The following is a 14,577-nucleotide window of genomic DNA, read 5'->3' on the forward strand; positions in this document are numbered from 1 at the left end:
CGGACTCCACGATAAACTACCTACCTCCTGCCCAATAACAGTGTAGTCCCTGTGTCCTTCTAAAAGGCTCTAAGATCCCTGCCCCTCAGGTATTCTCTTTTCTCTCTTTCCTCAGTTCTTTGATGACTGTTGCTCAGATATTCTGGCCACCTCGTCTCCTCCCAAGAGTCTTATAACTCCTCAGCAATCAGTCACACTTTCCTCTTTCCCAGAGTCTCTAATGATAAGGGAGGGGTAGAGATGGACTCCCAGGTCTTTGTGGTCACCGAGGAAGGTCGGGTCAGAGTGGGGTGAGGGCCTTTCTCAGCATCAGCTGCTCCCCTAGTCCCTGTGGTCATTCTGCCCCCCTCCAGGTCTCTACGGTCATTCTGCCGTCTACCACGAGGCCACCGACTCCCTCTATGTGTTTGGGGGTTTCCGCTTCCACGTGGAGCTGGCGGCCCCGTCCCCTGAGCTCTACTCCCTGCACTGTCCTGACCGCACCTGGAGCCTACTGGCCCCTTCTCAGGGGGCAAAGGTCAGGAAAAGAGGCCAGACAGATGGGTGTAGGGTCAGTGGCTCCAGAGATGGGCTCGATCCTGGAATCCCACTTCTCCTCCTTTTCAGTCCCCTTAACTGAACTATGATTCCCCAAGCCTCCCTTCTTCTCCCCCTGATTTGGAGGAAAGACTTTGAGCCCAGGAGGCCAGGGGCATCTAGCTCTGCCCTGATTCTTGGTGTGGCCTCAGATGGTCCCTTCTCCTTTCCGGGTCTCCCTATCTGTAAAAAGTGGGACTAAGATTCCAGGTGCTTTCTGCTTCACAAGGTCAAGAGACAGTGTGGGGGAAAATATGGAACCCCATATGTGATGGACCAATTGCATTTTTCAGTTCATGAACACATTTCCAAGCCCCTCTTGGGCCTGGTTTGAGAGGAAGGTGGAAATAGGATCCCCTTACCTGGTCCCCAGGATACCCCCAGCCTAGCCAGCAAGGCCAGGCTCAGGCGAGACATGTGGATGGCTCATCTTGAGCAGTCCATTCTCAATTCTGGGGGAGCGGCCTGGGGCGTGGAGGTTACGGGAGCCCTGGGGAAAGGAGACAGCTTGGGGGGCTACTCTGGGGGATATGAGAGGCTTTTTGGAGGAAGTGAGATTTGAGAAGTGGGATTAGGTGGACTGGTGAGTGGGTAGGGAAATGCAGCGGAGGCAGCTGGGCTGAGTGGGAGCTCGAGGAGCAGAAGACTGTGGGCTCTGACAGGCCACTCCTGTCACGTGCCTCCCGCACAGCCCCGCCCGCGGCTTTTCCACGCCTCGGCCCTGCTGGGGGACATCATGGTGGTTCTTGGGGGCCGCTCGGACCCTGATGAGTTCAGCAGTGACGTCCTGCTCTACCAGGTCAACTGCAATGCCTGGCTCTCACCTGACCTCACCCGTGAGTCCTCATTGCCCTCCTGGGCTGGGGGGCTGGGGGTCCACCCAAGCCCTTTCATACCCACCAACAATGCCTGTCCCTTCATGGTGTCTAAATGCCTGCAAAGAAAACTCCCTCCTTTCTTTTTTTTTAATTTGTTATTTTCTTAGAAAAGTTTTTATTCTGCTTGTAAAAGTAAGCATATTCATTGTACAGAATTTGTAAAATAGAAAGAAAATAATCACCCATAATCCCACTCTTTGGAGACAATCACTGTTGTATGTGGAGGTGTTAACTTCCAGTCTTTGCTGTTTATAGGTTATAAATAGGTGTATATATTGCCTTTTTATTTCAGTTAGCATTGGAAGTGATGGATCAAGTGTGTTTCTGGGCCCATCTCTTTTTCTTTTTGCTTTTCTCACTAACCCTCTGTCTCTAATGCCCTTTCTCTCTTAATCTGTCATTTCTGTTTGTCTTGTATCTCTATCTATTTTTGTCCTATTCTTTCTGTATCTTTTTTCTCCATTGTTCGGTCTCCCCTCCCCCCCACTTTTGTTTCAGTGTTTATCTGATTCTCTCTCTGTCTCCATCTATCTTCTGTCCTTCTGTGACTGTCTCTGCTCGCCTTTCTCTCTTTCTCCTCCCTCTCTGTATCCTTCCCTGCCTGTCATCTTTGTCTGTGTCTCTTCTTTGGATCTCCTGTTCTCGATCTCTCTGAGCATCCCTTCCTTACCCCCAGGCCCAGCCTCTGTGGGGCCCCCGATGGAGGAGTCTGTGGCCCATGCCGTGGCAGCGGTGGGGAGCCGCCTGTACATCTCTGGGGGCTTCGGGGGAGTGGCCCTGGGTCGCCTGCTGGCCCTGACCCTGCCCCCCGACCCATGCCGCCTGCTGCCCTCCCTGGAAGCTTGTAACCAGTCTGGGGCCTGTACCTGGTGCCATGGGGCCTGCTTGTCCGGGGACCAGGCCCACAGGTAACCATGGCAACTGACAGTCCACCAGGCGGTAGTACCCTCCATGGGAGGGGTCTGTGATAGGCCAGGCTGGGAGGGAGGCAGCAGATGGGATTCAGTACCTGGCTGATGGATCATCACAGGCTGGGGGCTCTGGAGGAGCTCCAAGTGGGGAGACCTGCTTGTGGGTGGGAGTATCATTCAAGAATGCTTCCTGCAGGAGCTAGGGTCTGAACTGGGCCTTCAGTGAGCAGTAGACTTTAGATAACCAAAGGCTCAGAAGTGGGGCCATGTCTGACATCCATGTTGGGGGGATGTGAAACAGGCGAGGTGGGTAAGCTCAGAAAGGGCTGCCAGGGGCTGGCTGGGGAGCTTGGCTCCATCCAGATCCGCAGACCCCTTATTAGGAATCTCATCAACTCCGGAAGCTGAAAATGCTTTCCCTAGGTTTAGTGCAAACTCAGTTGGCGGCACGATCATCCTGACTATTTCTGGGCTTTATTTATCCCATTGAGTGTGTTCTAATACTTACTACAGAAAGATTAATGGGTTTGGTTATTAACTGGGGGTGTAATGTAACAATTGATATACCCACAGCTTTTCTAAAATATGAAAAATTCTGAAGCACATGTACCTCCATGGCTTTTTGATGAGAGATTGCAGGTCTCTCCTGTGGGTGATGGGGGAGCCACAGAAGGTTTGAGGAGGGCAGGGGCAGCGCCAAGCCTGAAAGAAAGGTCCCCTGGGGCTATTGTGAGGGACTCTGGAGGAGGCTGGAGTGAGAGGAGGAGCCCTAAACAGAGTAGGGGGCCACAAGGGTGAGGAGGAGATGGTCTGAGGAAATTCAGGTGGCAGGAGGGACAGGAGGTCGTGGGGAGCCACCAGCATCTCTGGCCTGGGGGATGGATGAGCTGGATCAGGAGACCCTTGTCAGGTCTGGTTTGGGATGTGCTTTGGGGCTGCAGGATGATGTGCGGGAGACCCCAGGAAGGGGCGAGGGTGGGAGGAGGAGAGGGCAGGGCCTGGCGGGCTGTGAGTGAGCCCAGGCCTCTTGCCTCTCCAGGCTAGGTTGTGGGGGCTCGCCCTGCTCCCCAATGCCTCGCTCCCCCGAGGAGTGTCGACGTCTGCGGACCTGTAGCGAGTGCTTGGCCCGCCATCCCCGAACCCTGCAGCCTGGAGAATCAGAGGTGAATGGCGAGAGGTGGAGGGGCCATGGGTGGAGGGGCAGGGAGGGCCCGTCTCCACTCTTGGCCGCTGTCATCTCCCAGCCTGGGCTTTCAGGACCCACTGCCCTTTTCAGCTGCAATTTGATGGCAAGAACTGTGTCAGTTAAGGTTTAGGTGATCCCTGAGGACCCCAGTAAACCTGTCTTCCCCCATCAGGCAGCTGTCCCCCGCTGTAAGTGGTGTACTAACTGCCCTGAGGGTGCCTGCATTGGACGCAACGGCTCCTGCACCTCGGAGAACGACTGTCGAATCAACCAGCGAGAGGTCTTTTGGGCAGGGAACTGCTCTGAGGCTGTGTGTGGGGCCGCGGACTGTGAGCAGTGCACCCGAGAGGGCAAGTGCATGTGGACACGGCAGTTCAAGAGGACAGGTGAGCGCCAAGGCCTGGGCCTCCAGCTAGGGGTTGGGGGGGCTGAACCCCCAGGTCTGAGGGAGGAAGGGGCTGGGGGCCCAGACTCCTGGGTCTGAAGGAGGGCTCTGGGGGCCTGGACTGGGTCCTAATCCCTCTGCCCCCATCCCCCAGGGGAGACCCGCCGCATCCTCTCTGTGCAGCCCACCTATGACTGGACATGCTTTAGCCACTCTCTGCTGAATGTGTCCCCAATGCCAGTGGAGTCATCACCCCCACTGCCCTGCCCCACTCCGTGTCATCTCCTGCCCAACTGCACCTCCTGCCTGGACTCCAAGGGTGCGGACGGGGGCTGGCAGCACTGTGTCTGGAGCAGCAGCCTCCAGCAGGTACAGTATCCAGCCAAGGCAGGAGCCAAGGCTGGGCCAGTGCAAATCTCCTTCCTCTCTGCCTCCAGCGCTAATGTTTCTTTCACCACCTCTTCCTCTGCCCTACTTCTTCCAGGGCTTGTCCCACTATCATGCTTTCTTTCTCCTCCCATTTGATCTTCATTCCTCCCAACATCTCTAGTTAGTTTCTCTTTCCTCCTTGCCTGAGTCTCCTTCCTGTGTCATACTCTGTGCCACCTTCCCAGACTCTCCTGCCCCTGGCCTGTTCCATCTCTTGCTCCTGGTCTCCCCACCTCATCCTACTCCTTGACTCTTAAGCCCATCACTCCTCTACCTCCTTTTCTGCTTCCCTCTTCTATCACTTTCTCCCTCAGCTTTTGGGATCTTGTACAAACTGAGTGGATTTATTTAGAGTAGTAAGCCTAAGCTGTGCCTACCATTTGGTAAGAACTGACTGTTGGCCAATTATTATCACTGCTCATGTGATTGTAATCAGAAGTGGTGAGAGAGCCAATGTGGCTCCCACTGGGAGGATTCCGTGCCTCCCCTGTCTCAGCAAATGCCCAGAAGGGTCATTTTGGGGTTCCCTTTGCAAACTCTCTGTGTGGTCAAAGGGCAGAAATCTCTTGTCCCCAGGCCTGGGGTCCCTCTCTGGTACAAATTCTCCCCAAGTATTGGGATTTCCATTCATCTTTATGGGGACTTCAGGGATCAAAAGCCAACCTAGGAACCTTTTGGCATGTGCCCCTCCACCAGACACCAGGCCTGCCATGCTCTCAAATGCCTCAAGAGCCTGATGGCTAAGGAAGCAAGGGGTGCCAGCCTGTGTCAGGCACGGGGAGGCAGTGGGCTGGTGCACTGGGGAGCACAGTCTGCCCAGGAGCAGCCCTTTCCCTGCCAGCTGAGCATAAGGTTGAAACTGTATGAACATGAGAGCATTCTTGCCAGGTCTTCCCATTTCTGTGAAATCTCCTGGCTTTAAAGAGTTGGCTCAAAAATGTTTAAACCACCACCATATAGGCCAAACATAACAGGTGTGCAGGCCAGATTTGAGTAATTTGACTCAAGGGCTGCCAAATTTTAATCATCCGCCTTTGTTTTTTTCTTTTTTTAATGACTCTGGCCTCCGAGCCTGCTGCAGGCAGCAGGGCATTCTTTTTCCATCCTGAATAGCCTACCAGCTTGCCTGCCTAGCTTACTAACTCACTCACTCACAACTAATTTCCTCCCTCTCTTTCTCCCTTCCTTCAATAAGTTGTTGATCGAGCACCTCCTTCACGCCAGGCCTTTTGCTGGGCTCAGAGCACAGGGCAGTAGACAAGACAGGGCCCTACTCTTGGCACTTTCACTCCTACATCTTTTCCAGGAACACAGGAAGTGCAGCTTATGGTGCAGGCCATCTCCACCTTTGTCCACTGGGGAGGTCATAGCAGGAAGTACAGTACAGGGCCTAGGGACTCAGGGCTGTCTAGCTTCTCTGCCCCCTCCCAGATTGTCTGCTAATCGCTGCCCTAAATTTAGATCTAGGAGGCCAGCCTGGTAGGGAATTTGCCGCTGGTTGTTCAGCACAGCTCAGCTAATGGCTACCCTAACTCTCCCCAGGCACGGAGCTCTGGCCACAGACATCAGGGTTTTCTATTTCCGGATTACATGGGTACTTTGCTTTTTCCTAAGTGCTTTCAGACAGAAAGCCCAGATTAATCTTTCCTCTTGTGCTTTACTTAAGGCCCAAGTGGTAAATAAATTATTTTTATATACTCCAAAGACCTTGTAAGTGGTGACTGATGAGTTTCTGCACTACCCCTGACCAAGGACTCCCCAACGTCCCAGCCTGGGGGAGGGGAGGGTGGCGGGGAAGGAGATAATCCTTATCCCAACAGCCAGGTCCACATTTTTCTAAGTAGCTGTGGCTCCTAACCCCAGTTCTGACACTCATTTCTGTTTCCATCAGGGATCAATTCAATTGTAAGAAACAGAAGTATCCTCAGATAGTTGGGTAAAGGGGACTCACTAGCCCAACACACTAATAACTCTTGGAGGGTGGGCCACGGTGGCTCAGCAGGCAGACTTCTTACCTGCCATGCTGGAGACCCGGGTTTGGTTCCTGGTGCCTGCCCATGTAAAAAAAATTAATTAAAAATAAAATAAAATAAAAAACTCTTGGAGCCCAAGGGAAGAAAGAAGAGCCAGGCCTTACAGGGGACTGGAGACAGAGCCTGGCAAGCTGCCCCTCTGTCCACCTTTGGAGTGCATGGTTTTCATTGCTGCCCTCTGGCACCTGCCCTTGCCTTCCTCTCTATGTTCTCTTCATCTGCTCATCCAGATGGCCTGTTCAGCCCACATCTGTGTTACCTTTTATTTTCCAGGACCTCTTTTACCTGACTTCTAATCTTCCCTTCTAGTTTACCAGTATTTGAGAGAGAAAGTGTGAGGAGCTCAGCAGATGTCTACTTTGGTCCACTGGGCCATGGGCAGGGAGGGGTGAGTTCTTAGAGAAAAGGGTACAATCTGGAAGGCATCAGAGGTGTTTGTTTGACTTTCTTTCCCTGCCTGTCTTGTCCCCCCATATCCTTTCCCCCATACAGTGTCTGAGTCCCTCCTATCTGCCCCTGCGCTGTATGGCTGGAGGCTGCGGCCGGCTTCTCCGGGGGCCCGAGAGCTGCTCCCTGGGCTGTGCCCAGGCAACCCAGTGTGCGCGGTGCCTGCGGCGCCCCCACTGTGGCTGGTGTGCCTGGGGGGGCCAGGATGGCGGTGGCCGCTGCCTGGAAGGTGGACTCAGTGGGCCCCGTGATGGTGAGAGGGATTTGACCCCCATGGGGTTTGGGTGGGTGAGGTTTGTGGGTGGGAAAGAGGCCCCTCGGGGGGTTGGGGTGGTGGGTGGTTCAGAGACACTGCCCTAGGTGAAGCCTGATCCCTGGTGCCAGGGCTGACGTGTGGGCGTGCCGGGGCCTCCTGGGCCTTCCTGTCCTGCCCACCTGAAGATGAGTGTGCAAACGGGCACCACGACTGCAACGAGACACAGAACTGCCACGACCGGCCCCACGGTTATGAGTGCAGCTGCAAGACAGGCTACACCATGGACAAGTGAGGCTGCAGCTAGCTGGGCGGGATGGAGGGGAGGCAGGAACAAAGGGGTCACACTGTGGGGTCACACTGCGGGGTCTGTGGGGAGCAGTAAAGGGTGAGTTGTAGACCAGAGCAGGACCGGGGAAAAAGAAAGGCCAGGGTGTGAGGGTGGCGGGCTAGACTGTGGAGGGGAAAGGGTGGTGGAATAGATCTGGGATGACTGAGTTTAATCGGGTACTCCTGACAAGAGAGAGGAGGCAGGCTAGACCCTGGAGAAGTGGGGGGTGGGCTGCACTGGGAGTGGGGAGAGTGGCAGAACAGAGCCAGGTTGAGCAACCTGAGAAGAGGATGGGGTCATGGTTGGTGGGCGGGACCTCGGAGCAGTGAGGTTGGTGGGCCTCACCTGGGCTCAGGAGGGGGCTGCGTGGCTGTGAGGGCCTGGCCGCCTGCTCTGACCTCCCTATCCCTGTCCACAGTGTGACAGGGCTGTGCCGCCCCGTGTGCGCCCAGGGCTGTGTCAACGGCTCGTGTGTGGAGCCCGACCACTGCCGCTGCCACTTTGGCTTTGTTGGCCGCAACTGCTCCACCGAGTGTCGCTGCAACCGCCACAGCGAGTGCGCCGGCGTAGGGGCGCGCGACCACTGCCTGCTGTGTCGCAACCATACCAAGGTGGGCGCCTGCACGACCCTGGCCTTTCTTCCTCTCCACCCGCGTGCAGGCACCTTGGGGCTCCATTTCCAGCCCTGCTAGGCCAGGGGCTAGGGAAAGGTGGCAGAGCCCTGTCCCAGCAAGGCAGAAGACTTTTGGGATGCTTCGAGTCTGTTTCACAGAGGGCTGCCCTAGGATGGGGACAGAATCCACGCTGGAGGGTGGTCCCGTGGAGGAAGATTTGGAATGGTGGAGGGAAGGGGCATCTAAGCTCAGGATTTTGGGCTGCGGGCACATGAACTCCCTGTCACTGGGAGTATGCAAGTGAGGGCGGGGGCTAAATCCCAGATGGGCCGAGATTGCCCAAGCCAAGTGGCTAAGCCCCTGCTGGCCTCCAGGGCTGCTCTTGGAATCCTCCCCCCACCACCCTCAGACCCTCTCCTGATTCTCCAACTCCTCTGACCACTCTGTCCCTGGTTCCCAGGGCAGCCACTGTGAGCAGTGCCTCCCGCTGTTTGTGGGGTCAGCAGTGGGGGGCGGGACCTGCCGGCCCTGTCATGCCTTCTGTCGGGGGAACAGCCACGTCTGCGTCTCCAAGAAGGAGCTTGAAATAGCCAGGAGGGAGCCAGAGAAGTACTCGCTGGATCCAGAGGAGGTGAAAGAGGCTGGGGGTCTGGACTCCTAGGTCTGAGAAGGAGGGGCTGGTCTCTGCCTAGCCCATGCATATTTGTGATCACCTTGTCTTTCCTTGGCCAGATTGAAAACTGGGTGGCAGAGGGCCCCAGTGAAGATGAGGCCGTGTGTGTGAACTGCCAGAATAACAGTTACGGGGACAAATGCGAGAGCTGCCTACATGGCTACTTCCTTCTGGACGGGAAGTGCACCAAGTGAGATGGAGGGGCCCGAGACCCTTGCGCTCCTCACTAGGAATTGTTCTGGGTGCCAGGCCCTCCTAACCAGTCTTCTGCTCTCAGTCAGGAGAAAATGAAATCCCCAGGGAGCAGCCCCTAGGCTGAGGCAGGGTAGGGCAGGAGGTGATCTGGACTCAGATGGGAGACCTCTGTCCCTCAGAGGAGGCCAGTACTGAAATCCAGGCAACAGAGCAGGTCAGATCAAGAGCGCTGGACACAGAGAGAGGACCACTGAAGGAAGAGGCCTTGATGTAACCTCCCTATTTCATCCTCTTCCTTTTGCATGTTCACTGAGCTCTGGAGTCAATCTAACCTAAGTTCAGATCCCAACTTTCCTATTTAATGGCTCGGTGGCCTTAAGCAAATGTCTTCACATCTGGGAGCCTCAGTTTCCTCTTCTCACCTGTTGCTTGGATTCTGGCTCACTTTGTAATATGCAACCTGGGTCCCTGCAGGTCATGGAAACTTTATAACCACCGTCTTCTTCCAGATGCCAGTGTAATGGCCACGCAGACACATGCAATGAGCAGGACGGCACAGGCTGCCCATGTCAGAACAACACAGAGACGGGCACGTGCCAGGGGAGCTCTCCCAGTGACCGCCGAGACTGCTACAAGTACCAGGTACGTTTGGATGAGCTAGCCGGGCCCGGGCAGGACCAACACCATGGTTCTGATATCTGGTCGTGGGATCAAGGTCAGTGTGATAGACTGTTCTTGAGCCCCAGTCAGTTTCTGGCCCTGGACAGTGATGCTGGGATACAGATATGAACCTTTGCCCTTAGTGGAGCTCTCAGAGTGGTGGGGAGACAGACTCCATCACAGGTAGTCATAATTTGAAGGTTGTTAATTCCAGAAAACTCATCTTATAGTAGCTAAAAAGAAAGCTAAACAGAAAGTTTTTACTGACTCTAAAAACTAAGGTCTGGAGCTTCAGGCATGGCTGGATCTAGGTGCTCACACCATGCTATCAGGATTATCTCTCTCCCTGCCTCTTGATTCTGTTCTCCTCTGTGTTGGACTCATTCACAGACAGGTTGTCCCCAAGTGACAGTCTCTATCTTTTTTTTTTTCTTTTTGGTGTCCTTAGCATGATGAGTGGGTGGTTTTTTTTTTTAATTTATTAATTAAAAAATTAAACAACCAAATAAAACATCAACATACATAATCAGTAATTCACAATATCATCACTTAGTTGCATATTCATCATTTCTTAGAACATTTGCATTAATTCAGAAAAAGAAATAAAATGAACACAGGAAAGAAAAAAAAAAAGGTTATACCTACCATACCCCTTACCCCTCGCTTTCATTGATCACTAGCATTTCAAACTAAATTTATTTTAGCATTTGTTCCCCCTATTACTTATTTTTATTCCATATGTTCTACTCCTTTGTTGACAAGGTAGATAAAAGGAGCATCAAACACAAGGTTTTCACAATCACACAGTCACATTGTGAATGCCATATCATTATACAATCATCTTCTAGAAACTTGGCTACTGGAACACAGCTCTACATTTTCAGACAGTTCCCTCCAGCCTCTCCATTACATCTTGAATAACAAGATATCTACTTAATGCATAAGAATAACCTCCAGGACAACCTCTCGACTCTGTTTGGAAGACAGTCTCTATCTTATGATCCCCTTCAGGGGATCTCATGTCAGTTCTATGACTGAATTCAAAATCCCCCTGGGTCCATTTCCTTCTCTTCCTCAGGGGGTTTCTGCACTGACCACCCAACTGGTTGCCACCTTAAGGCTTACCTCCCGCAGAGAGGATTTCCCAAGCTTCCCACTTGGGGTACAGCTCCACCTCCCACACACTTTTCTCTTCAGTTCCAGAGGGAAGAGAAAGTCCCTTGTTACCCTCAGTTTCCCCCCTACCCCCATCTGCAGAAACATAATTTCTGCAAAGATACTTCTCTACTTATGGTGGCCACAGAGTTTTACAAAGCCTTTCTCACCCCTAACGTTTCCATCCTGCACCAGAATATTTGCATTCTTAATGAATTTTTAATAATTAATTAACTTATTTTAAATTGTGGTAAAATATACATAACAAAAATCATCTTCACCATTTTAAGTGGACAATTCTTTGACATTAAGTACATTGACAATTCTGCATAACTTTCACCGCTATCTGTGTCAAGAGTTTTATTATCCCAAACCAAAACACATATTCCTTAACAATAATCCCCATTTCCCTCTCGCTTATCCCTGGTAACCACTATTCTGCTTTCTGTGTGTATGAATTTGCTTATTCCAAATTATTTCATATAAGATAAATCATACAATATTTGTCTTTTGTGACTGGCTTATTTCACTCAACATGCTGTCTTCAAGCTTCATCTATGTTGTCACATGTACCAGGACTTCTGTTCTTTTTAAGGCTGAATGATATCTATTGCTGGGATAGACCACATTTTGTTGATACATTCATCTGTTGATAACACTTGGGTTGCTTCCACCTTTTGTCTGTTGTGAATAATGCAGTGAACACTGGCGTACAAATATCTGTCCCAGTCCCTGCTTTTAGTTCTTTGGGGTATATACCTAGGAGTGGGACTGCCAGGTCATGTGATAATTCTATGTTTAACTTTCTTAAGAACCATCAAACTCTTTCATAGCTACTATACCATTTCTACACTCCCACCAACAATGCACGAGGGTTCCTGTTTCTCTGCATCTCTGTCAACATTTGTTATTTTCAGGTTTTTTAGTAATATCTGTTTATTTCAGTTTGCTAAAGCTGCCAGAATGCAATATACCAGAAATGGATTAGCTTTTTTTTTTTTTAACAAGGGGGATTGATTAGGTTACAAATGTACAGTTCAAGGCCATGAAAATGTCCAAATTAAGGCATCCACAAAAGGATACCTTCACTCAAGAAAAGCTGATCGCATCCAGGGTTTCTCTGTCATGCAGAAAGGCACATGGCGACATCTGCTGGCCCTTCTCTGCTGGGTTGGTTCCCAAAACGGCTCTCTGAGCTCCTGTGGGTCCTTCTGGTTTATCCTGGGGTATTTTCTTTCTTTAAGCATCTGTGGGTCCTTTCTTAGCTTAATGAGGGCAAACTCTGGATTTCATCTCTTGATTTAGCATTTCCTGGGGCATTTTCTGTCTCCAAACGTCTCCAAAATATCTACCTCTTACAGGACTCCAGTACATGGATTAAGACCCACCTTGAATGGTCGGGGTCACATCTCCATAGAAATAACCTAATCAAAAGGTCCCACCCAACAATGGATCTGCTCCCCCCCAAAATTGGATTAAAAGATCATGACATTTTTGGAGTACATAACAGTTTATTTTTTATTTTTTATTTTTTATTTTTTTTATTAATTAAAAAAAAATTAACTAGCACAACATTTAGAAATCATTCCGTTCTACATATGCAATCAGTAATTCTTAATATCATCACATAGATGTATGATCATCATTTCTTAGTACATTTGCATCGATTTAGAAAAAGAAATAGCAAGACAACAGAAAAAGAAATAAAATGATAATATAGAGAAAAAAATAAAAATAAAAAATACAAAAAAAATATATATAAAAAAACAGAACAAGCAAAAAAAAACTATAGCTCAGATGCAGCTTCATTCAGTGTTTTAACATAATTACATTGCAATTAGGTAGTATTGTGCTGTCCATTTTTGAGTTTTTGTATCTAGTCCTGTTGCACAGTCTGTATCCCTTCAGCTCCAATTACCCATTATCTTACCCTATTTCTAACTCCTGATGGTCTCTGTTACCAATGACATATTCCAAGTTTATTCTCTAATGTCAGTTCACATCAGTGGGACCATACGGTATTTGTCCTTTAGTTTTTGGCTAGTCTCACTCAGCATAATGTTCTCTAGGTCCATCCATGTTATTACATGCTACATAAGTTTATTCTGTCTTAAAGCTGCATAATATTCCATCGTATGTATATACCACAGTTTGTTTAGCCACTCGTCTGTTGATGGACATTTTGGCTGTTTCCATCTCTTTGCAATTGTAAATAATGCTGCTATAAACATTGGTGTGCAAATGTCCGTTTGTGTCTTTGGCCTTAAGTCCTCTGAGTAGATACCTAGCAATGGTATTGCTGGGTCGTATGGCAATTCTATATTCAGTTTTTTGAGAAACCGCCAAACTGCCTTCCACAGTGGTTGCACCATTTGACATTCCCATCAACAGTGGATAAGTGTGCCTCTTTCTCCTCATCCTCTCCAGCACTTGTCATTTTTTGTTTTGTTGATAATGGCCATTCTGGTGGGTGTGAGATGATATCTCATTGTGGTTTTGATTTGCATTTCTCTAATGGTCAGGGACATTGAGCATCTCTTCATGTGCCTTTTGGCCATTTGTATTTCCTCTTCTGGTAGGTGTCTGTTCAAGTCTTTTCCCCATTTTGTAATTGGGTTGGCTGTTTTTTTGTTGTTGAGTTGAACAATCTCTTTATAAATTCTGGATACTAGACCTTTATCTGATATGTAGTTTCCAAATATTGTCTCCCATTGTATAGGCTATCTTTCTACTTTCTTGATGAAGTTCTTTGATGCACAAAAGTGTTTAATTTTGAGGAGCTCCCATTTCTTTCTTTCTTTCTTCAGTGCTCTTGCTTTAGGTTTAAGGTCCATAAAACTGCCTCCAATTGTAAGATTCATAAGATATCTCCCTACATTTTCCTCTAACTGTTTTATGGTCTTAGACCTAATGTTTAGATCTTTGATCTATTTTGAGTTAACTTTTGTATAGGGTGTGAGATACGGGTCCTCTTTCATTCTTTTGCATATGGATATCCAGTTCTCTAGGCACCATTTATTGAAGAGACTGTTCTGTCCCAGGTGAATTGACTTGACTGCCTTATCAAAGATCAAATGTCCATAGATGAGAGGGTCTATATCTGAGCACTCTCTTCAATTCCATTGGTTGATATATCTATCTTTGTGCCAATACCATGCTGTTTTGACCACTGTGGCTTCATAATATGCCTTAAAGTCCGGCAGCGTGAGACCTCCAGCTTCGTTTTTTTTTCCTCAAGATACTTTTAGCAATTCGGGGCACCCTGCCCTTCCAGATAAATTTGCTTATTGGTTTTTCTATTTCTGAAAAATAAGTTATTGGGATTTTGATTGGTATTGCGTTGAATCTGTAAATCAATTTAGGTAGGATTGACATCCTAACTATATTTAGTGTTCCAATCCATGAACACGGTATGCCCTTCCATCTATTTAGGTCTTCTGTGATTTCTTTTAACAGTTTTTTGTAGTTTTCTTTGTATAGGTCTTTTGTCTCTTTAGTTAAATTTATTCCTAAGTATTTTATTCTCTTAGTTGCAATTGTAAATGGAATTCGTTTCTTGATTTCCCCCTCAGCTTGTTCATTGCTAGTGTATAGAAACACTACAGATTTTTGAATGTTGATCTTGTAACCTGCTACTTTGCTGTACTCGTTTATTAGCTCTAGTAGTTTTGCTGTGGATTTTTCCGGGTTTTCGACGTATAGTATCATATCGTCTGCAAACAGTGACAGTTTTACTTCTTCCTTTCCAATTTTGATGCCTTGTATTTCTTTTTCTTGTCTAATTGCTCTGGCTAGAACCTCCAACACGATGTTGAATAATAGTGGTGATAATGGACATCCTTGTCTTGTTC

At 49.2% G+C, this 14,577-nt stretch overlaps 1 protein-coding gene across 2 annotated transcripts in view; it reads left to right on the plus strand.

Moving 5' to 3' along the window:
• Positions 1–14,577, plus strand: part of MEGF8 (multiple EGF like domains 8) — a 93,200-nt gene that overhangs the window by 41,496 nt on the left and 37,127 nt on the right. For both annotated transcript variants that reach the window (XM_077131720.1, XM_077131721.1), the window contains exons 29-40: positions 354–517; positions 1,268–1,412; positions 2,131–2,362; positions 3,405–3,528; positions 3,724–3,937; positions 4,091–4,305; positions 6,891–7,098; positions 7,230–7,389; positions 7,848–8,040; positions 8,504–8,674; positions 8,776–8,906; positions 9,421–9,553. In XM_077131720.1, coding sequence (XP_076987835.1) covers positions 354–517; positions 1,268–1,412; positions 2,131–2,362; positions 3,405–3,528; positions 3,724–3,937; positions 4,091–4,305; positions 6,891–7,098; positions 7,230–7,389; positions 7,848–8,040; positions 8,504–8,674; positions 8,776–8,906; positions 9,421–9,553 — 2,090 coding nt within the window. The remainder of the gene's footprint in view (positions 1–353; positions 518–1,267; positions 1,413–2,130; positions 2,363–3,404; positions 3,529–3,723; positions 3,938–4,090; positions 4,306–6,890; positions 7,099–7,229; positions 7,390–7,847; positions 8,041–8,503; positions 8,675–8,775; positions 8,907–9,420; positions 9,554–14,577) is intronic.

The sequence above is a fragment of the Tamandua tetradactyla genome, chromosome 16, assembly GCF_023851605.1.
Source record: "Tamandua tetradactyla isolate mTamTet1 chromosome 16, mTamTet1.pri, whole genome shotgun sequence".
Classification (NCBI taxonomy): domain Eukaryota; kingdom Metazoa; phylum Chordata; class Mammalia; order Pilosa; family Myrmecophagidae; genus Tamandua; species Tamandua tetradactyla.